Here is a 20663-nt window from a genome sequence, read left to right as displayed (position 1 = left end):
TTCTTTTGTCAGACTTGGAGCTTATTCTACTCATTTCTCTGCGTCTGATTCAAGGCTTATTCTACTAACTTTTCTGGCCTATCGTTCTGTATACTACCGTTCCCTTAAAAAGTCTACACCTAAATCCCCTCTTTCCTTGTCCATTTCTTTTTCTCCTAAGATCGATGAAGGAAAAGACGTTGACCTCCAACAGAAGAGAGACGCTCAAGGTTTCCCTGGAGCGTAATCCCTTCATGGTTCCTTTATCACGATGACGTGCCTAGCCAGAGGAGCCGCGGCCACCGCGAGGGCCGCTCACTTTCTCCAATTTGTCATTGGCGTACAGCCAGCGATATTGCGATATTAATTAATCTTCCGCGGCAGAGCACGCGCACACGTTCGCCCTCCCCATTCACGCCGCGGGATGCACCTCGAGGGCTGCTCTCTGCACGTGCACCTATGCACTCGCGTTTCATCGTCCGAGATAAGATCCGGAGCAGGTGGAGAGTCCTCGCTGTTCAACACGCTCTATCGTCTCGTCTCGTGCCCCACCTCGTGGCCGCTCACTCGCCGATTGGTTTTTCCTATGCTAAACTAGATCTTGCATTTATGTAAGGAGCATTTATGCAAGCCATCGGTTCTACTTTACTACCTACTGAAAACCTTCCGCGAATATTGAATATGAAGAATAGGTATATTTCCTCCTCAGATAATTTAATACTGTAAAGCTTTTTTGGTGATTCTAGGAGACCTTACATCCACAGGTACCCGCTTTTCATCTAATCCCCACATCCTTAACAATCAATTTCCGCGTGAACGCTACACCGCGCAAAAAATTTCAATTCGCCATAACGAAAAAGGAGCATCTATACCTATCAACTTCCTTCCTAATGACCGAGAAATTTATGTGACATTAATCCCCGAAGGGAAAAAAAGACATTAGAAGACCAGAGTTCACTGCACCTCGGCGGAACGTTACAGATGAGCAGTGCACGCGTTGCAGAGCATGCACCGCGCCATTCACAGCGATGCACGTGCACCGTGAGCGTCTCACCGACTTCGTTGATAAGATCGAGGACAGGTGGAAAGCTCTCGGTGCTCCCACGCGACTCCGTGTTTGACCAGGTTCAGACAGCTCGCGACAGCGAGCGTTCAGGTCCCTGGGGAGATCAGAATTAGGAGTCGTCACGTCCTACCAGGGGGATTAAAAGGTCCACGAAAGAGGAACGTGAGAATGATCGAGTGCTCGGACGAAAACTGGGTCGAGACGAGGCGTCAGAAAAATATCGAGCTTCCCAGGTTGCGGAAGAGGAAAGGGGAACCTGTTGCGGCGTTATCTTCTTGCTTTCGCCTCGCGTAACGCGCCAGGGAAAAAATCTTTGCTCCGTTCCACGCCGCTGAAGAATGCAATCAGCGTTTTTATCGCGGGCCTACGTGTCTCGTCCCGACGATACTCGCGCCAGCTGCTCGAATTATTTTCGATCGTCAGCGGCGACCGTTTGTACTGCGTTCCTCCTAGTATCTTATTTTACTGTCTGCGGATTTTTCGCTGCGTCTTCTGTTTTAAATTCGCCACTTTTTAGCGAGAAAAGTATTCGAGACTTTGGTAGAAAATTTGGAGAAAATTCATTCTATGAGTTAAAAGATGTGCAAATTCATTTGCTGCCTTTCTTCGTTTAGGGATAATAGCTAGTTTAGTGATTTCAACTTTTGCTATTTACAAATTCCTGGACAACTGCTAAAGTTAAAAATACCTACACTGATTTGGATGAAGTGGCATAAATATTTACAACTTCCTGCCTCTTGCGAAGAACCGAGACTTTTCCTGTTTAAAGTTTCTCGAAAGTAAAAATACCATACGTGACTAAATCCTTTTCATCGAACGCTATATTACCACACAAAAAACATGCTAAATTTCACTGAAATTGACTTATTGCGTTCATCACTCCCAAAAGAAGAACCATTACCAAAGTCTCAGAATCCCAAAATTATCTCACAGATTTTTCAGACCTAAGAAGTAGGGTGAGACCCTATTACTGTGCCTGAATCTATTATTGTCCACCTACAAAATCTATATAAAACACAGTAATAGGTTCAGGCACAGAGTCTCATCCTATTTTTTTATCCTCTCAATAACCGAGGAGCTCAAAACGAGACTTCCTCCTCGCCACTGTCTCCTCGTCCCCTCTTGTGGCACTGGCAGGAGTCAGGCCAGGTCAAGCCAATCCCAGAGCGACTCATTGATGATTTCGGTCGGGTCCAGCGGCGCGCAGCCCCCTGGCTCGTGCAAAATCGAGTCTGTGTCCGTTTCTTGCGTGCATTACGGTACTCGGGAAGCCGGATTGTCGTCTGATAGCAGGCTGCACGAGAGCCAGCTTTTCGCCGGGGCAGGATGAGTCATTACGGCGAGGCAGCAGCTCGCATCGAACCGCAAATCGCGCGAAAAACCGTCTCGCGAAGGAGGGAAGACGTTTCGCGATCGGAGCACGTCGAACCGTGCAAAACCGTTTTTGCAGTAAAAATTGCCCTCGGTCTTGGACGATCGACCATTGGCAACGTCGACTGCCACTGTCTGGCTCCTCCGCGAGCTCCTCAACTTCCCTTCTTTCGGAACGGTTTCTAATCCCCGAGGGGATTAATAAAGTTCACGCTTCATGCGCACCTGTATCTTCCATTCGACTGGAATGACATTAACGAGATATGATTCGCCTTTGGGAGAAAATCTGGGTCACAGGCTGCGGCAGTATAATTGTGCAGCTTGCAGGATACATACTATAGAAAAGACTTTGAGTAGTCTTCCAGAAATTTCTTACATTTCTTAGAGATCTAGGATACTTGACAATGTTTCTATGCCCTTGGATTAAAATTATTTTAGCAAAAAAGAAAAAAGAATTCCTCAGTCTGTGTATAAAAATTCTGTCTTTATAAATGACTTTAATTTGAAGTCACAGAATTAAATACGTCTACAGAAATATAGAGTACCCCAGAGCACTAAAAAAATGAAAGTTGAATTCAGATTGTCTCTGCTGCGTGAAGAACTGAGTTTCCCGATATTCGAAGAATCCCATCGCAAAATTTTCAGCTGTAGATGGCACCTTATCGTTCGATCGGTTTAAAGGGAGCTCGCGTACGTAACATCTGAATGAATCACGTCCCGACCAAAAGGAACACAGGCTGGATCGCGTGTGTTCCTTTTTGCCCGATCGCTCCACGGCCCACTTCGCGCAGGACTACGCGCGTGTATAAATAAACGCCCATACATTATTTATAAATCGCTTATGCACCAACGGCAAGGACGGATAAGATCTAGGGTCCGCGGGAAACAGAGATACAGCGGGCTTTTATGATCTCGAGAGTGACCTATCGTCGGGGAAAGTCTTCGATCTGAGGAGCTGGGAGGGAGCAACACGTTCTAATCGCTCGCGAAGTTCTCTGGTGAAGGTCAAGGGGAGCGTTGGAAATTCTCAATTCTTCTCGAGCTTGGATTTAACAAGAGAAGGCACAGAAACAGTGGCCCATAGTCGACATGGTGGGTTCACAGAATTTATATCCGCTCGATTTTACTATCCACTGAATTTAGTAAGCACAAGAATATATTGAGCAAGAAAGACTGAGGTGTATGGTTAAGATGGTCAATATCTCATAGATTATAAAAGAAAATTTGAAGAAATTAAAAAAATAATAGCATTTCCTAATTTCAAAAGTTCTAATTAATTTTCAAATACTTAAATATTGAAATATTCAAACTACCACAGGAAGTCTTCAACGAAATCAGAAGCAAAAAAGGAGAATCATATCTTCTACAATACCTAGCTGCATTTACCAAAGGACCAGATGGTCTCCAAGAGTGCTCCTAAATTCCCACAAAAATGCACCCAGACAGAAGTAACATCCAGAACCCAGCCAACTTCCAGAATACCAAAATCAAAGCAAAAACTTTGCGGTGTAGGGAAACGCCAGCGTCTAAAAAGAGCATCCATGTCTCTTAGGACGTAACATAAACACCGGACGTTTACAACATGCGGTGAACGAATGCAGCAGCGTGAAAGCCACGGAGAGGTTCGTCAGCTCGAGAGGGAACGAGACAGAGGACGAGGTGGTATCGAGAGAACGAGATCTGCCGCTACGTTGTGTCTGTTCGATTACAGATAATCACCCCGCGATCGAACTTCATCGACCTATAAATCGGGCACAGGGAATCGCGGTTATGGTAGCGGCTCTCAGTCTGATGAGTTATCCAATCGCGCTGGGCATAAATGCGCGATTATTTCTCGTGTGCCGCACGTGTTCCACGGATGCATGGGATCATAAAGAATGCGTTAATCACGAGATAACTCTTGCTGGAGCTACGGAAACGTGAATTTGACTCGCAACAAACGGGAAGCGAAAGGGAGAAAAACTGCACATAACATGTTAATGGGAACATGGAAGTTGAAATAAAGATCAGGAATAAATTAAAAAACCAATTAAATTACAGACACGAGAGAGGGACTAATTCTATTGAAACCAGGGTTGCCACACGAATTCCCTCCTTGGTTATGGTGGGGAAAATCGAGAGGTGAGGGAAGAAATAACGGAGATCCTATTGGCATAGGTCTATGCCCTGGATCTGAGCAAAACCTTGATAATGGAATATAATACTCCTCAACTATGAAGAAAGGTAATATCTACTATAAATATTTTACTGCTTTTTTGCATTAAAATAAAACGCAGAAAAAGGACAACCCTTACTTTTTCCTCGCATCTCGAATTTCTCTTATACCTAAACAGTGAACTCGTGCAGCAATCCTGATGAAAACCCATAAATTCCTATCGCCAAAAGGAAACTCTCAAGAAGAACCGTCTCAGAGCTGCCAAGTAAGCCCAAACAGCACTATTTCCGACTGCAGCAGCGATGCAAGCCAGGAAACCACGCCAACCCCCGCCGTCCCTTTCCGGTGGACTTAGAAAAATGCCGCGATTCTCGGTGCAGAAGCAGAGTTAAAAAAAGCAAGTCTCGCCCCGAGTCATCCATCTTTTCCAGAAGGCTTATGAGCGTCTCGGCTCCGCGACGTCCTTTCGGGGGACCAGCGATGATGGATGGTGAAACCACGATGAAAATAAAGCAGCTGGACGCTCCCCTCCCTGGTCGTCGCGACATCCAGCTTCAGAATCAGCGTGATATTTCGCCTTCCCCTCGCGCGTCGTCACCACCACCGCCGCTATTTATCCTCTGCCAACGTTCGTTCTGCCGCTGACCACCAGCAATTAGCCTCACGGTCACGACAAGGACATCCACTTCGTGATAGGCTAAACACAGGTCGGCTGCTCTATGAGATATTGCCCGACGATCGGCCGCCTCGAACAGGACGGATAATAATTTGTGATCGTCGCGATCGAACGTCGTCAGAGTTTCCTCTGTTATGCTTCGTTGGGGGCTGATTGGTCACCGACATAGGCAAGTGACCGATTGGCTGTTTTAAATCGATTCCACATTCATTTGGAGATATATCAGTTATGGCGAGGGATTTCGATGACATCTGATCTTGGGGGTTCAGGATTCGAGGCCAATTTTAATTTGTGGGAATTGGGAGCCTTGATACATGGTTGCATTTTGGGTCCCTCAGAAATTATCGAATCTCTAGGGTATTTATAAATTCATAAGCTTCTGAACTTCTCTTAGATAGATTTATTAATTTTGAATGGCCATTTAATTTTCCAAGATCAGAGGAATGGTCCGAATCAAAAGGGTTAACGAAGAAATCATAAGGAGGAGGTTTATCGAACGAAGCAAAAAGAAACCAGGTAGGTTTGCTGGCGTTCCCCTTCGAAGACTCGGCTACGCAGAAGCCGTGTTACCAGGAACGAGGGAAGTTCTCGTTAAGAGAAACTCCGTAAACGTAAAGTCGACTGGTACGGATCGCTCATTGATGGTAGGTTCCAGATCTTCCTGGGAACGACGCAGCCAGCCACGCCGTCCATTCAGACGTTTTATTTTTCTATTAAGAACCACCTATTTCGTCCAGCGTAAAAATCGACGGCTAAAGAGATAATGATCCCTGATCTACGTTAAGGAACTCTCTTTGGCTTCCTTCGACTCTTGCTAAGGAAGAGAAACTCAGTTTAGATGCTACTACAGATCTCGTTTCAACTCTTCTATAGAACTCATAACAACTTTCAAATAAGGACTCCTATAATTCCTAAATTACACTTAGGGTAAGTACACCTAATACTGGAGATTAACTTTAAAAAACGAAACGTAACCAAGAGGTCAAATTGCAAAAGAGGTCAACTCAAATACTCATAAAAACACCTTCACTACAAAGAGATACTATTGCAAAGAGTCTAATCTCAGAAGAAAGAGTCCTGAAAAATCTCCAAAGGAAGAGTGATCGGCATCAGCACCGACAGTCTCCCACTGTCCCCCAAGTCCCAGTTCCTATCAGCTCGGGCCCGTTGAGGCCCCAGGCGATCGGGGCTCGCGTCTTCAATGAAGTCCTTATAAAGGTAAGGAGCGTGCGGGTTCCACGGCCGCGGCGAGGAAAAACCTTCGACTCGAAGGAAAGGAGAGGAGCTGGCCTCTCCTCTTCCCGGATTCGATTAATCGCCGCGGGCCTATCGATCCGGGATGAATGCACCGCAAGGGAGGCCACCGACGGTGCTCCATTCACTAGGAGCGCCGCGGAGCTTTCGTTTCAGCGTCGCCCAGGAGCCTGCCACGGGCTTCCTTCTGTCGCTGCGTACGCCTGTATACCGTTACAACTGGATGTGCCTGGTCTTTACGATTTTCTGCGCTCAAGGTCTTTTTGCCGCGGCAGCCTCTCGGCCGAGAGATCGACCAAGGCGATATGCACGGGGATTCGTAACGACCAGGGAGATCGGCTGCCCACGAGGGCTGGGGAAAAGCTGGACGAGCTTGCGGCGGATTTAATCGGCTGCCATCAGGCTGCCAATTCGCATGCGAAATTGGAGATTAGAGGGAGGTTAGGTAGAGCGTGCCTAGGGACGAGCTGGAGAGACGGAAGACACTTCGATCGCGAGGGGAGGAAGTCTTCTGCGAGTAGATATGATGCTTGGGTGGTAGGCTGAGTGCTTGGAGCATGTGAGAGATTATGCATCGAGGTTCGATGAAATTTTAAGCAAGTATAAAAATTGAAAAATTAGAAGACAGGTGAATGTGAAAGGAACTTCGATATTCCTATCCACTGTGGGACGACTTAAACTTCGTTTCAGACAAGCAGGTGAATCGAAGTGAAAACGCTCGAACGAGCTCATAATTTCGCAAAATCATCGCGATAGACCGAGCGCGGAGCGTCGAGAGGCGAGAAAGAAATATCAAGATCGGCCAGGCGATACGTCATACGCGCACCACCGTGGATAACAGTACTTCTCGCTTATGGCTCGACGTCGTAAGCAAAGTAAATATATGCGGCTAACAATGGACAGATTACGGCTCCGCCAGCTCCGCAGAAGTATTGTCCGTGACCGAGGAGAGGACAGAGGCGTTGAGGAAGACAAATGCTGCTCGTCCGCGGGTCGGGCCCAAAATTCTTGTCGCCGTGACCTTCTGCATACTGATGCCCTTTAAAGCGACGCGTTATCGCCACGAACGGTGCACGAACCTCGAGATATCGTGTGAACGCTACCTTTAAGACCAGAAGACTTCCTCGAGGGGACTGCTTCAGCGGTTTCCCATCTGGCTAGCCATCTAGATTTCTTTATAAGCGCAGCGAATGCATGATTTCGCGTGTAATAATGGAGATAGGGGATTCAGTGATTCTTGAATTAATGAGAAGATTTTGAAGATTTCTTCAACTCGATTACTTTACACATAATACAAATTGCGCTTGTGTGCTGATTATTATATAGGTGTTTCCACATTAAGGGAAATTTAGATTGAAAAGAAATTCTAGAAGCTGCAATTTAAGAAACCGCTAGGAATATAAAACCTGATTTTTTTCTGTATTACTTGTGATCGAATATGCAAAGAGAAACTGTGGAAAAGATATTACGAAGCTAAGCAGTAAAACATAAATTCTCTATTATTTAGACGAACTATCGCAATAGTATTGCAAAACAATCGTGGCAGCCAGTGGGCAAGAATGTCCTATTGTCTCGTATCATCGAAAGATTTCATCGAGAGAAGAAAGACAGAGGGAGAGTGAGAGGGAGAGGTGAAAGAAGAAAATGGTTACGTTGGTTAATACTTGCGCAATAAGCCACGTTAATTACCAACAGTCGAATCAGAGAATCGGGAATTACCTTCCGATCGTGAGTACCGTTAATTAATTGAATGCACGCGCAAGACAACGTATCACCTGCAGAACCGCGACAGAACAGTATCGGTATGCCTGTGTGAGCAGGAAATTCATGTTCGACTTACATCTGATTCCGTTCCCAGCCAATAAAACCGAATGCTAATCCTTTTACAATCGAAAAAAAGCTTCATTCTTTTCCACATCGATAGCTAAGCAATACCATAGGAATTCAACCAATACTCTGACTTGCAATCTGCGCGACAGATAATCGGATCGCTTATCATACCCTACGTCATTGTGCAGTATTTATCCTATCTTCATTTTTCTCAGAGCTTCGCTTTACCGTGCTCATCAATTTGTCATCTGAGGAATTCAAGTCACTTCGAATATATAGATCATTCAGAGGTCACCTGAATGACCTTCGACTCCGTACCGCCCCACAAAATTCCCCAAAATTCCCCTCGAAGCTCCAGAAACTCCAGATCACCCCACTGCTCAAGACCCCCAGAACTCTCACCGCGTGGGCCCGCTCGAGGGCCCCAGGCCTTGCCCTTCGACCTCCCCGTCTGGAATTCATACAGTCAAGGTCACGCGGCAGCGTTTCTCGGCAGAAATAATTCCGAAATTGAGACGTACGCGAGGAAACAGTCAACGAAGGATTCGTCAGGGCTCGCGTGACCGCGGAGCCGAGTAATCGACGGCGAAAACACGAAGCTCGCCAAGAACGTGGCCAGCACAGGGAAAAGGGGAGAAGAAGAGGGTACCGTAAGGCATCCTGAGGATCGTTTCGCTGGATCAAAATTTCAGGGGCTCCGCGGACCTCCCTGGCCCCTCCACGGTGTCCCCCCGGGCCCAGGAAATTATTTCTCGAAGGCCACTTACCGAGGCGCTCACGAAGAAGTAATCGGACAGAAAATACGGAGCCGCGGACCGATAATGGCTGGCCAGGCGCAGCTTGGGCCCGCGGGCCCAGTACACGCAGAGCGTTGCGCTTTTATCGATCGCTCCTCGTTCGATCATTTTTGACATCGCTTCCTCGCTGCAGGAACGCAGGACGAGGCGATCTTCGAGCCTGCTGATTAAGGAATACGAAAATCGAATCCAAATGGCGCGAAAATTACAATTAAACGGGATTCGAAGAGCAGCTCCTTATGGCGATTCGAAGAAGGTGATATTTACCGTCTTCCTGCTGATGAGAATCGTAATTACTCTTGTGGAGAATATTTACGACTGGGAGGTTCTCAAGTGTTTCGAGAGTCGTGACGAAGAATTGAGAACTTAGGCCCCGATGCACACGAGGGATATTTTGGCGCATCGTTGCGATCATATGCCTGCCTTCGTTGTTTGTAATTGAGGAAACGAAGAAAGACGTATGATCGCAACGAAATCGTGCGTCAAAATATCGCTCGTATGGATTGGTCCTCATGGACTGCGGATGCTTATGAATTTATGGGCAACAGAAACGCGTAAGAAAGTACAGAATTTTTCAAGCAGTTTCAACAACTCTTACTATGTATGTACAATAGATACTTTCTAACGTTGTATATTCTCAATTAGCAGGAAATAAAATTGAAAAGTACAGGCATCATTTCCTTAAATTACATACCAACTCGATAGAAACTCTGATTAAGAAAGGCTACTCAATCATCGGTAGTTGAAGCGTCGATACAAGTTTCCATTCAATTCTACGAACCGCACAATTCCCATCAAATCATCGCGCTTTTCCTACGAATCAACTTTCATTCAATCACGGTACGAACAAGAACTCGCGATCTTTCAGGACAGGAAGAACTTTCTAGGTTCCCCTCGTCGAGGAAACGGTGCTGAATTCGAGCGAGCGAGTATCGCAGCCGCGTTTCCGCTCGCGGCGCAGCCTCGATCCCCAGCGCGGATAAATCGAGCTGGAACACGCGTTTCGCGGCTCTCTTACGCAGCCACTTACAACTTCCGCGAGAACAGTCTTTGAGCGTGCGGCGCAAACGATCTCGCCAAACACGGTGAAATATACGTTAAGTGTGCATAGACCATGTTGGAGGGAGAGAGTGAGAACTCGCGAGAAACGATGGAAAAGGTCAAATTCCTTCGATTCGAGGCTCTCCTCGTCAAATTACGAGCCGCGAGACGAAGAACCGTGCGACCGAGGGGCAAAGAAAGGTTGAATTGCGTATGCATTCGTTATTTGCGGTTATGCAGGGGGACAGATGGGAGGGACAAAGAGGGACAGAGGCGTGGAGCAGGCCGAGAGAGACAGAGAGAGGGAAGGGGAATAAACCGATACGGAGATACCGCGTCCAGGCGAAAGCCGACAAGCCGACAACTCTCGAAAGGGCCTGTTGTAGGGGTGCTGGGAGAGGAGATGGCTGGAATGCACCGAGAACAGGTCGCAAGGCTGCCGACATTCCGAAATTTGCGACGCTGCTCGCCATGGGGAGGAACGTGTCCCATTGTGAGGCAGCGAGATCGACCTGGCCCTCCCCGGAAGAATCTGCGATCTGAGTGCATCCCTGGGATGCACTTTGCTGAAGCCTCGATAGGTGTTGCAAGTCTAGGTGAACCTCAAGGGTTGTTGAGCCATTCTTTTCATTAAAAAAGGACTGATCATGAAATCTCAAACATAGATTCAATACAATAATTATAACTCATAGTAGATGATTAACAAGTAGCTTTATTGTTCTCCAGATATAATTACTATATTGAACCTGTAGTTTCTGAGCTTGAAGCGTGACTGCTCCCTAAAAAACTACTGTTCTATTAAGTAATTAAGTTTGATGAGAAATTGGAGCTCCGAAATTGATAGAAACAAATCACACCTATTCTCACAATTATTGGCATTTTCTATCGCGACGCTGTTGCGTGACCATGCAACGCGACGACAAGAAACAGTTTCGTAAGAAGGAAGCTCAGAATCCAAGATTACGTAACTTCCTCTCGTGTAATAGTGAACACACAGAATTACGTTGCTTCTTCCTACTTCGAGTCGCAGAGGTTTCTTCTTTTTTGAGAATCCTCCCGTAGCAAACTGAACACCGAAAATACGTGGGTTTGCCAAAGCAATCGCGCAGAGGATAAGAATCGCGAGAAGATCGAGGCAACCCAGATGGAACAAAGAGGACGATATCGTGTTATCGTGGATGGACTTTAAACGAGAGAACCGTTTCACGGTATTAACATGTAGATACGTTCCTTGGCATTGCCATTCAACAGTACCGTATGTAACCATGGGCTGAATCGATTTTTAACGCTTTTATTTTGCACCCCCGTCCGCCTTTTACGAGGCAATTCTGCTCATCGACGGCCACTACGGGGCCCCGTTGTAAATAAAAAGGACGAGGGACGAGAAAGAAAATCGCGCGATAAAGATTTCTGTTTTTTTTTCCACGTCCCCTAACTTATGCCGCGCCTCGTATTTATGTCTCTGACCGACCAGGGCTATTTTTAACCGTGGTTCATTTATATGTTTCTATCAGGACTTAATCGCCGAGGCGTTACTTGTGTTATTTAATATCGTTCGTAAGAATTTGGATAACCGTGCGATCAAACCTGTTTCGGTATTTATTCGAGAGGAAGAGCTCGAGAATACCTCAAGGTCAGTTTATATATTTCAGGGTCAAGGGTCAAGAATAGCCCTAATTTTTCTTAATCTAGGCAGAGTAATTCTAAACGTTTCAGCAATGAAATATTATATGAACTGGTGAATAGAAGAACAGTGTAAGTCGAAAATTAGTCATTTTCATACAATCTCAAGAATACACATGCGTGAAATTCATAGAACTATACCTGGAAATTAAATATCTCACAATGTGGTTTTTAGAGTTCTACTGTTCTCCAATTCACCGATTCGTATACAGTGATTCAGTTGCTAGTAGCTTTCCACTAAAACTAAGTTGTACTAACAACTTGCGCGCGAGGTGTGCGTGTCCTATCAATCTCTCAAATTCCCCGCGCTTTTTGAATAATCCCCTTCAACTAACTTCCCCCAATACTGAGATATTCGTCCCAAAGAATCTCAAGAAGAAGAAACGACTCCAAATTCTTCCATAGCCTTATCAGCTCTTGCAAACGAAAGATTGCTCAAAAAAAGTGACGAGAGGATCGGTCTCAAACAGAAAACCGACTCATTCTTCCGCTGGCGCGTACTAATCGCATTCACCGGTACGTTCTCGTCTTACATAACATCGACGTCCCTCACCGACAGGACCTTCGTCCTTCTCCAGTCGGTGCCGATCACGGGGACGCGGCGAGGAATTCGAGAGGGCGAGGAAGAAAGAGAAAATGCCCGATCGCGGGACGCACCGACCGTGTACGCACGCGCGGGAGCGATCGAGACGATAGACACGCCGCGGCGCATAGAAGAAGGACGGAGAGCGCGTGCGCGCTCGACTCGCCGAGGGACCGAGAGAGAGGGCGATCGCGGGACACGCACACACGCGCGATACGAAAGTGTAAGAGAGAGGAGCAGAGAGTTAGAGCGAGAGAGAGATAGTCCATCAAGCAAAACTCACCCTGTTGCATTCCAGAGCCTCCGCGCTGTGCTCCTCCTTCTGCTTGAAGCAGCTGCTGCACTTGCTCTTGTTGAATATGTTCGGCGCGAACTTCCTGCACTCGGCGCCGGTGCCACGGACGCCCGCCGTGCCGCCCGACATCGCGACACGTGCGAATTAACCGCGACGACCGGACAGCATCGTTCGCCTCGTCGCGTCCCCTTTACCCTCGGCCCGCCAGAGCCCGCCAGAGCCCGCCAGAGCCCGCCAGAGCCCACCGACAACGACCTCCCCGCTGAACGTTCGATTATCCTTCCTCGCGCCGTTTCCCTCGCGCACGCACACACACGCGACGGCCGTTGATCCCAGCGAGAACGACAGTTTTTACATTCACGCGCGATTTCGTCCGTACACGCCGCGAGCAGTCCGCTGGCCGCGAGCAGCCCGTTACGCTTAACGGATCCGAGTTAACAGGATTTCGTATCCTCGAACGGGGGATCGCGGATCGGGCAATCGTTCCCCCCTGTCGCCAGCGACCGCGACGCACGTCTATCGAGGGGTTCGACTCGAGAATCGAAGGGGACACGGTAGATCACGGGAGTACGAGACAGTTCTGATCGATCTATGTTTTCGTATGGTTAGGTACAGAGGCGGTAGAATGTACTTGACGGACTGTCGAGGAACTCCGGTGCGCCGTGTTTACGTTTATGCGTTTATGTCACGCGGCAGTTGTCGACATTGACGCGCGACCCCTTCGCGATCACGGGTATCTCGAACGTGGCTGCAGGTGACTGTGGCTTCTCTGTCCTCGTTTCTCCTCTAGCTCCAGATTTACCTGTCCTCGCGGTTCTTCCTCGGTTGTGGCACGTGGATTGGAGCACTGAGTCGCGCAGGAATGTATCATCGGGCACACTGCACCGTAGTTAACGTGTCACAGCACCGTTCACCGATCCACCGATCGTTCGACGAAATCGAACGCACGTGCGCGTGCGATTGGCCGATCGATGGGAGAGCACTGCTCGTAGAGCGCGTCTAGGATCCACGGGGACGTGGCTCGGTGATTATTCGGTTGCCACGGTTCGCGATGCGTATCGATACCAGCACCACGAGAGCACCCAGCCCGATCCTCGCCTGTCCCTCTGTCGACTGTCACTGCGATAATCCTCCAAGGCCCGAAACGCGGCACACGCGACGACCACGAGCACGACGACCACGACACACGAGCACGCTTACGACACGTCGCGTTGTGCTCTCCATGACAGAACGCTCCCGCGGACGTCCATCTGCGATCTGGCCCGTTTAACTCGGCCTCTGCGCCGTCTGCAGCGCTCACTCTCGCTCGATCGACCGCAGACGCCCCTACGCTGAGGGGAATGTAGTCCCTCGCCTGTGGACGAGGAACACGGCGCCGGCGTAGGGATTTCGGCCAATCCGATCGCGATTCCCTTGCCTTTTCCCTTTTCGCGACACTGGATTGGCGGATACGAAATATTCTGGCTTTCCTTTGGGCCCATCGTGCGACCCGATTTACAAAACCAACCGCGGGAGAATGGGGATTGAAGCGTAGATGTCTGTAAGGCGAAACGATGGAAATTAGTTTCTTAGAATATTTAGAATACGTCGTTTTGCTTTATCGTTATACCTATGTGCTCTTTCTTTTGAGAAAAATATGGATGTGCGTTTAATTGGAATATTGAAGGCTAGCTTCTTGCGGGGATTTTGAATGCTAACTTGGATCAAAAAATATGACAGTTTAAGATATACTTAGTTATGAATAATCGTTAAATGAATGCAAGTACCTTTTTAGTAGCTGTTTCAAGTCCATTTTATTCTGTGTTCTATTTAAATTGTGGAAAATATTGGCGAGAAACTTGTGGTATTCTTGCGAAAGAACATTCGAACAATCTTGGACTACGATGTACAATGCGAGTCAGACGAGCGGTTAAATGGAATCAGCTGATTTTTGCATCCGGTTCGGAGTTCGTTATTCCTCGTCCGGTTCATCCAGACCAACGTTCCAGTGTTTGGAAGACTGACTGTAAAAATGGTAGATGAAGCTGGTGACAGGTTCGTAGGCTAAATTATTTTCGGCTTTTTGTACGAGATTCAAAGCCTCTAATTAACAACGAAGCGCAAGGTACGCTTCGTTGGAATGCCATAATATTCCTGTGGAAATAATGTTGATCTCGCTAGCTTCGTTGATATTCGAGAGATTAATCTTTCATAATCTCTGTTACATGACCATGAATATTCTACGAACTCGCAAATTCCTATCCCGGGGTGACCTAAGAACAATTTTATGCCGATAATGAATTATTTTCATACGTTGTATTCACTATTTTTTGCGAACTTCTCACATGTCCTGTCAGTTTCATTGCTATTTTTCGATTGTTGGATCGCATCTTTATTATCTACCGAATTCGTTGCAATTTGGTAAATTCCTACTTAAATACGTAACTTTAGGAATAGCATTATGATTTCTGTTACAAATGTATTTGTATTCAAACAAATCTGACGCCAATTAAGTAGTTCTAATCAACATCTTACATAACATACAAAACGATTTATTTGTGATAAAGATCACACAGATTCATACACATTACTGTAGAAATAGATACGAATACATTATATATTTGAAATAGTAAACAGTAGAAATGTAAATAAATGATTGAAATTCTAATATTTTTCCAGGAATATAATCAGTAGATTTTACATGTTATGTTTACATATATACATGTATATAATCACAATTATAAGAGTGAAATATATAGTTTAATTAGAAAACTCATTTGACAATTAAATGCGTATTTTTTTACAGGGATGATTCCTCAAATGTCGCCATTATACGGGAGGTATATGATAATGAAAATGCACACGAAACATTTGAATACGAATTAGAAAGAGCATTAGAATCTGAATGCAGTCTAATTGTTATTGAACCATCCAAATTGGGTGATGAAACCTCAAGATGGATAGCAGTGGGAAACTGCCTTCATAAAACTGCAGCACTGTCAGGTCTTGCAGCTATCACTACAGGTCTATAAAATATAAATTTGATGCTCCGTATATGTAAGCATTACTATTTATTTAAAGTATAATATTATGTATGTTGCAGGACTAATTTGGGGTGACCGACCCTACATTTGCGGTTCACTAGGTTTTATATCTGTAGTATGCTGTGGTCTTTATACTGTTTCGTGGCAGTTTGATCCCTGTTGCCAGTACCAAGTTGAAACAGATACAAGTAAGCTACCACATGTAGAATTGTTGGCCGTTTTAGGCCCATCATCTCCAACCTTCCTTGTACGAAAAGATGATACAAGAAGAAGGATTCTTCACACAACTATTACATTGGTAGCACTCAGCATCAGTGCCTGGAGAGTTTATCAGGCATTTAAATGAAACAATTAATGTCTGAAACAAAAATGAAACTATGTTGTAAAAAGCAGTAAGGTAGGCCATGCGATATATTGTATACTATCGTATTGAGGCCTAGCATAGGTATCTGTGAAATATGAGAAATACAGATATGTTTTCACGTATATTAATGGGGATTATTGAGCTACATAAAGGATCTGTTTTCATTTGATATTTATACTCCTTTTATTTCTTGACACTACCTCACAGGTGGATGCTGGTTTTACAATGAAAAGGGGAATATCTAACAAAACACAAAAAGGCAGTCTATTCTAGAAATATTTTCAATATAAAGTACAATATTTGTTAAAAGCTCCACATTGTTACTCTATGATCTCCATCTTGTTGATTGTCACATGTTACTTTTAATGCAAAAAAAGACACAATCATAAACACACAACCACTAAAGTGAGACAACTACTGATATAAGTGTTCTTAGAGTTATACAAAATTGCAACCAATTACATCTCTGGAAAGTTGGATTTAGAATTATATATTTTTAGATTGTAAATAAAATAGATAGAATACACTGCATATGATATATTAAAGAGAATGTTGCCTAGATTTTCTCACCCAAAAAAAACAGCCCACATAAAAACATGTCCACGCAATTTTAATAACGTATTACTGTAATCTTATTATTTGACAAACACGTCAACGTAATACGCAGAAGTTTTATCAATTACCTGGCTTATCACGTAATACATAAACATACAGAAGGCCAAAAATAAATATTACGAACATTCCTGTACGCAAACAAATAATCATCGTAAATATTATGTAATGCAACATATAAAAACTTTCTGGAACAACTTACAGTCCATATTAGTGTATAAACAAATTTTTGCACCTACTTGTACATATGTTATGGAAGTAATCCATTTATAATAAAATAATTCATTTTAAGCTTTTGTTGCAACGATCTCAAAGAAAATATTGAAAACTAAGCAACATCTTCTACAATTACTCTATAGCTATAAAACAGCCATAGCACAAAAATTGCCACTTACATCACAAAAACCAACGATCTACTATTTTAACGCCGATAAGTAATGTAGACACTTTTTTTAGACATACAAAAATATAAAAGTTTATTTAAGAAATCATGTGTTTTCTAATGTTTATTCAATCTTATTTCGAATTTAAGGAAAAGCTATAATATAGAACAAGTATGGAAAGGGACAAAGTCAGTGACACAGTATAGTTTAAGTAGAATTTAAGAGTTTCATTTTCATAAATTTGCTTTATAAGTAAATTCAAAATTGAATTTATACATTTTATCGTATGTTATTGCTCGTTTTTCGTATGTTACGAACGTACACTTTATTATAATGATATCAAAAAGTGTATGTGTTCCGTCTATCTTCAGCTAGATTAACAACAATTAATTTCTACAATAATAATATGAGAGTTTTCATAAAAATTTTAATAAATACGGAAACATATATGTTAATAATCCTGCCATGACAGAAAAAGTACATTTTATCATTGTACATTATGTATGACGCTAAATGTCTCTATTACTAGCCAAATAAACAATTATTATATAACTGTAATATATAAAAAAATGCATATTAAAATATTAACAGTGATTAAAGCTATAATTTTGATGAACTGTGTGTTAAGTAAGTTAGTTGTTATGTGTCGTTTATAACTTGAAATTTTATTTAGCATTTGCAAGCATTTATTTCATATTATCTTAAAATTATACATAATTTTATTACATATTGCCTTTTATAAATATTATATTCATAAAAAAAATTGAGTAATTGTTGCTATTATGATATATTATATTCCATAATTCTTCAAATAATAAATGACACATATACTTCAAAGTGCTTCAGTCTCGATTCCATTAAAACGTTTATAGTATTAAAATGTATATAATGTAACATTGCTCCACTCGTGAGTGGCATAATAATAAAGTATAGTTTGGATATAATTTTATTTCAATTATTTCCTATAGTTAAGTCCCTTCTAAGCATGAATACCATTATTACTTTTGTCAACATAGTTTATTATAAATTACATATTACTGTATTTACAAAACATGGGAAATCATTATTATTGCAAAAATAAAAATGGGGTGTTTTATGAAAACAATATAAAAGTAGCTAATTTAAATGCTACATGATAAGATAATTTAAAAAAATTACTCTTCTTTTTTTAATTTTTTCGCCCGTTTACGAATTATCCAAAAATAAAGTGACGGGCATAAAGTCCGCAAATATATAGCCATTTTTGGAGTAAATTCAGATATTACTACATCCTTCTCACGCTTTAATATTGCTTTCAATATACAATCTGCTACATATTCTGGAGAATATCCTCCTTCTGTTGTTTTATCCATTACTGCAATAAATAAAACATTTTATATAAATGACACAAATACTTAAAATTAAGTGCTTCAATTTACTGACCTCCATAAACTTGTCCAGTTCCTGTTAATGCATTAAGAGATAAACTAGTTTTTACATAACCAGGACTAATAACAGTAACTTCTATATTCTGGTCAGCCAATTCTGCTCTACAACTGTCACACCATGCTTCTAAGGCATGCTTGGATGCAGCATATGCAGATCTAATAGGAAAATTTTTTAGTTTTAAAGAGAACTTTAATTTAAAAATCTCAACATACATAAAATATAAGATATACAAACCTATATGGAATAGAAATTTTGCCTTGTAAGCTACTTATACATACTATATGACCATATTGTTGCTTTATCATAAATGGTAAAACGGCTGTAAAATAAAAAGTCTGTAAATATAAATTAAATTATTCTTATTACAGTTCTTCTGAATATTTACCTTTTGCTAAAGCAATCTGTGCAAAATAATTTGTAAGCATTACTTTTATATCCACATCCACATTAGTATTAATAACTTCTCCTCTATATGAAATACCAGCATTATTGATCAGAATATCAACTTTTCCATGAATCTCAATTACTTTTTCCACTTCTGAGTGTAGGGAATTAATGTTAGTTATATCCAAAGGTACAACTATAGGAGGATAAGTTGGTATTGTCTATAAAATAAAATCATTGAAAGATGAACAATTTAAAGGAAATCTTTTCCAATGAAAACCAAGCGTACATGATACGTATTCATCAAAGCATTTTTGACTCTTTCCAATTCCTCTTTTCTTCTTGAAATTAAGATGACTTTGCAACCACAGTCATAAAAAATATGAGCCAATGCTTCTCCCAACCCTGAACTAGCTCCAGTTATCATTACAACCTAAATTTTTAATTGAAAATAAAATCAGCACGTTCTTCAATGACAAAGTACAACTTTAATGAAAGTAAATTCAAATAAAATACTATTTACTTTTCCACAGAGTGTAGCTTTTCTTCGTTTCTGTTGCATAATGTCAAACAAATGATAAATCAACCATGGAAGTGTTATTGGAAGCCCAAATAGTTTAAACAACCACCATATAACACTCCAACCTTTTAGTTGATTTTGTTTCATATTTAAGTACTATTACAGAACTACGAGTATTAAAACATTAGTAATATTCAGTTACCATCGATACGAATATTTAAAAAGATAATTATCTTTTTCTGAGTTTTTATAGCCTACGAAGTCTAACCTTTACTCCCGTATCATGCATACTGAAAAGGATCACATGGGAATGACTTGCAATATTATCGACCTACACTTTCAATTCTACTCGCTTCTTTATCATGCACTTATAAAACAAATAAGCGTAAATCTTGACGCAAACAATATGTGTTAATCTTTTGTTCTAAATGTATTGACAGTTTCTTAAGCTACTGCGATGTTTTGAGTATGAAAATGCTAGGAAAAAGTGATAAAAAAGGTAAATTATTAATTCAATCTCAGATGATTCAACAATTTTTATTCTCATTTTACATCTATTTTACAAAATAAAAATAATTTGAATATAATGTTACTTAACAAATATTGATTTTCACAAATGATGGTAATAAGATGTAATAATTAGATAGCACAGAATTTTAGATAACTAAAATTCCTCGAGTATTACATGCCACACGTCGTCGTAATTCTATTTACACTCACACAATTTTCGTTCTTCTATAATACTCTGTTTACTACACAGAGGTCAGTGGCTTAGTCGTTTCACACATTGCTATTTTCCACGCCAATTTATCCACACATACACCTCATTTTAACGAAGAAACATTATCTTATCACTGTAAAATGCCGCTAATGTTCCATTTTCCCTAGAAAAAGTGACGTAGCCGCTTCAAATACGTGTAGCCTTCGACCTAAAATTATCCTCGATAAACATCTATCCCAGAATAATTGAACCTCCTCTACACAAAATCCTCATTAACAGAATATTCCACTTACCACACCATTTATTAATTCATTCATTTCATTCCCCCTTTCCCTCGCCCATTCCCAAAAAGATGAAAACAGAAAAATGGCGCTGAATTTGAAAAACGACGGAAACACGGCCCAGAAACTGCCGCGTTCGCCTATAGGACGTTTTGGCGGCGCTGCGTTCGACGACGCTCTCCCATTGGCCGAGGCGAACGCGCCCCTGTCAGCTGTG

General features: G+C 42.7%; 3 protein-coding genes across 10 annotated transcripts in view; 1 reads left to right on the top strand and 2 right to left on the bottom strand.

Annotated features, from left to right (window-relative positions):
* Positions 1-12956, bottom strand: part of Osp (myosin phosphatase Rho interacting protein outspread) — a 154275-nt gene extending 141319 nt beyond the window's left edge. For all 6 annotated transcript variants that reach the window (XM_076377417.1, XM_076377412.1, XM_076377414.1 and 3 more), the window contains exon 1: positions 12719-12956. In XM_076377417.1, the coding sequence (XP_076233532.1) occupies positions 12719-12859 (141 nt within the window). In that variant the 5' untranslated portion in view covers positions 12860-12956. The remainder of the gene's footprint in view (positions 1-12718) is intronic.
* Positions 12957-14713: 1757 nt separating this feature from the next.
* Positions 14714-17604, top strand: Pmi (Transmembrane protein Pmi). Of its 3 annotated transcripts, XR_013001670.1 has the most exons (4): positions 14829-15130; positions 15516-15733; positions 15813-16150; positions 16325-17604. XR_013001670.1 is itself a non-coding variant. In XM_076376146.1 (3 exons), the coding sequence occupies exons 1-3, from the start codon at positions 14742-14744 to the stop codon at positions 16097-16099; spliced, it is 528 nt and encodes a 175-aa protein (XP_076232261.1). In that variant the 5' UTR covers positions 14714-14741; the 3' UTR covers positions 16100-17601. The 3 variants fall into 3 exon arrangements, 2 of the variants coding, with proteins under 2 accessions (XP_076232261.1, XP_076232260.1); XM_076376146.1 differs by lacking the exon at positions 14829-15130 and adding an exon at positions 14714-14764 and having other exon boundaries at positions 15813-17601; XM_076376145.1 differs by having other exon boundaries at positions 15813-17603.
* A 270-nt stretch (positions 17605-17874) lies between these two features.
* Positions 17875-20493, bottom strand: LOC143177980 (dehydrogenase/reductase SDR family protein 7-like). Its single transcript, XM_076376350.1, has 7 exons — positions 20459-20493; positions 19448-20373; positions 19214-19357; positions 18926-19145; positions 18775-18859; positions 18535-18695; positions 17875-18466 (listed from the first exon to the last, which is right to left on the bottom strand). Exons 2-7 carry the CDS (start codon positions 19589-19591, stop codon positions 18267-18269), a joined length of 954 nt encoding a protein of 317 aa, XP_076232465.1. The 5' UTR covers positions 19592-20373; positions 20459-20493; the 3' UTR covers positions 17875-18266.
* Between the last annotated feature and the right edge of the window lie 170 nt (positions 20494-20663).

This window comes from Calliopsis andreniformis, chromosome 4 (genome assembly GCF_051401765.1).
Source record: "Calliopsis andreniformis isolate RMS-2024a chromosome 4, iyCalAndr_principal, whole genome shotgun sequence".
NCBI classification, from domain to species: Eukaryota; Metazoa; Arthropoda; class Insecta; order Hymenoptera; family Andrenidae; genus Calliopsis; species Calliopsis andreniformis.
Note: the sequence above shows the minus strand (reverse complement) of the source record. Positions and strands in the feature narration are given on the sequence as shown.

Excerpts from the sequence above, each read along its gene's own strand:
- Pmi (XM_076376145.1), top strand. The coding sequence starts at position 14,997 with ATGCCGATAATGAATTATTTTCATACGTTGTATTCACTATTTTTTGCG. Across the intron at positions 15,131-15,515 it reads ACCGAATTCGTTGCAATTTG|GGATGATTCCTCAAATGTCG; the intron begins GTAAATTCCTAC and ends ATTTTTTTACAG. Across the intron at positions 15,734-15,812 it reads TCTTGCAGCTATCACTACAG|GACTAATTTGGGGTGACCGA; the intron begins GTCTATAAAATA and ends TGTATGTTGCAG.
- LOC143177980 (XM_076376350.1), bottom strand. The coding sequence starts at position 19,591 with ATGAAACAAAATCAACTAAAAGGTTGGAGTGTTATATGGTGGTTGTTT. Across the intron at positions 18,860-18,925 it reads ACAGATTGCTTTAGCAAAAG|CCGTTTTACCATTTATGATA; the intron begins GTAAATATTCAG and ends TTTATTTTACAG. Across the intron at positions 18,696-18,774 it reads AAAATTTCTATTCCATATAG|ATCTGCATATGCTGCATCCA; the intron begins GTTTGTATATCT and ends TTTTCCTATTAG.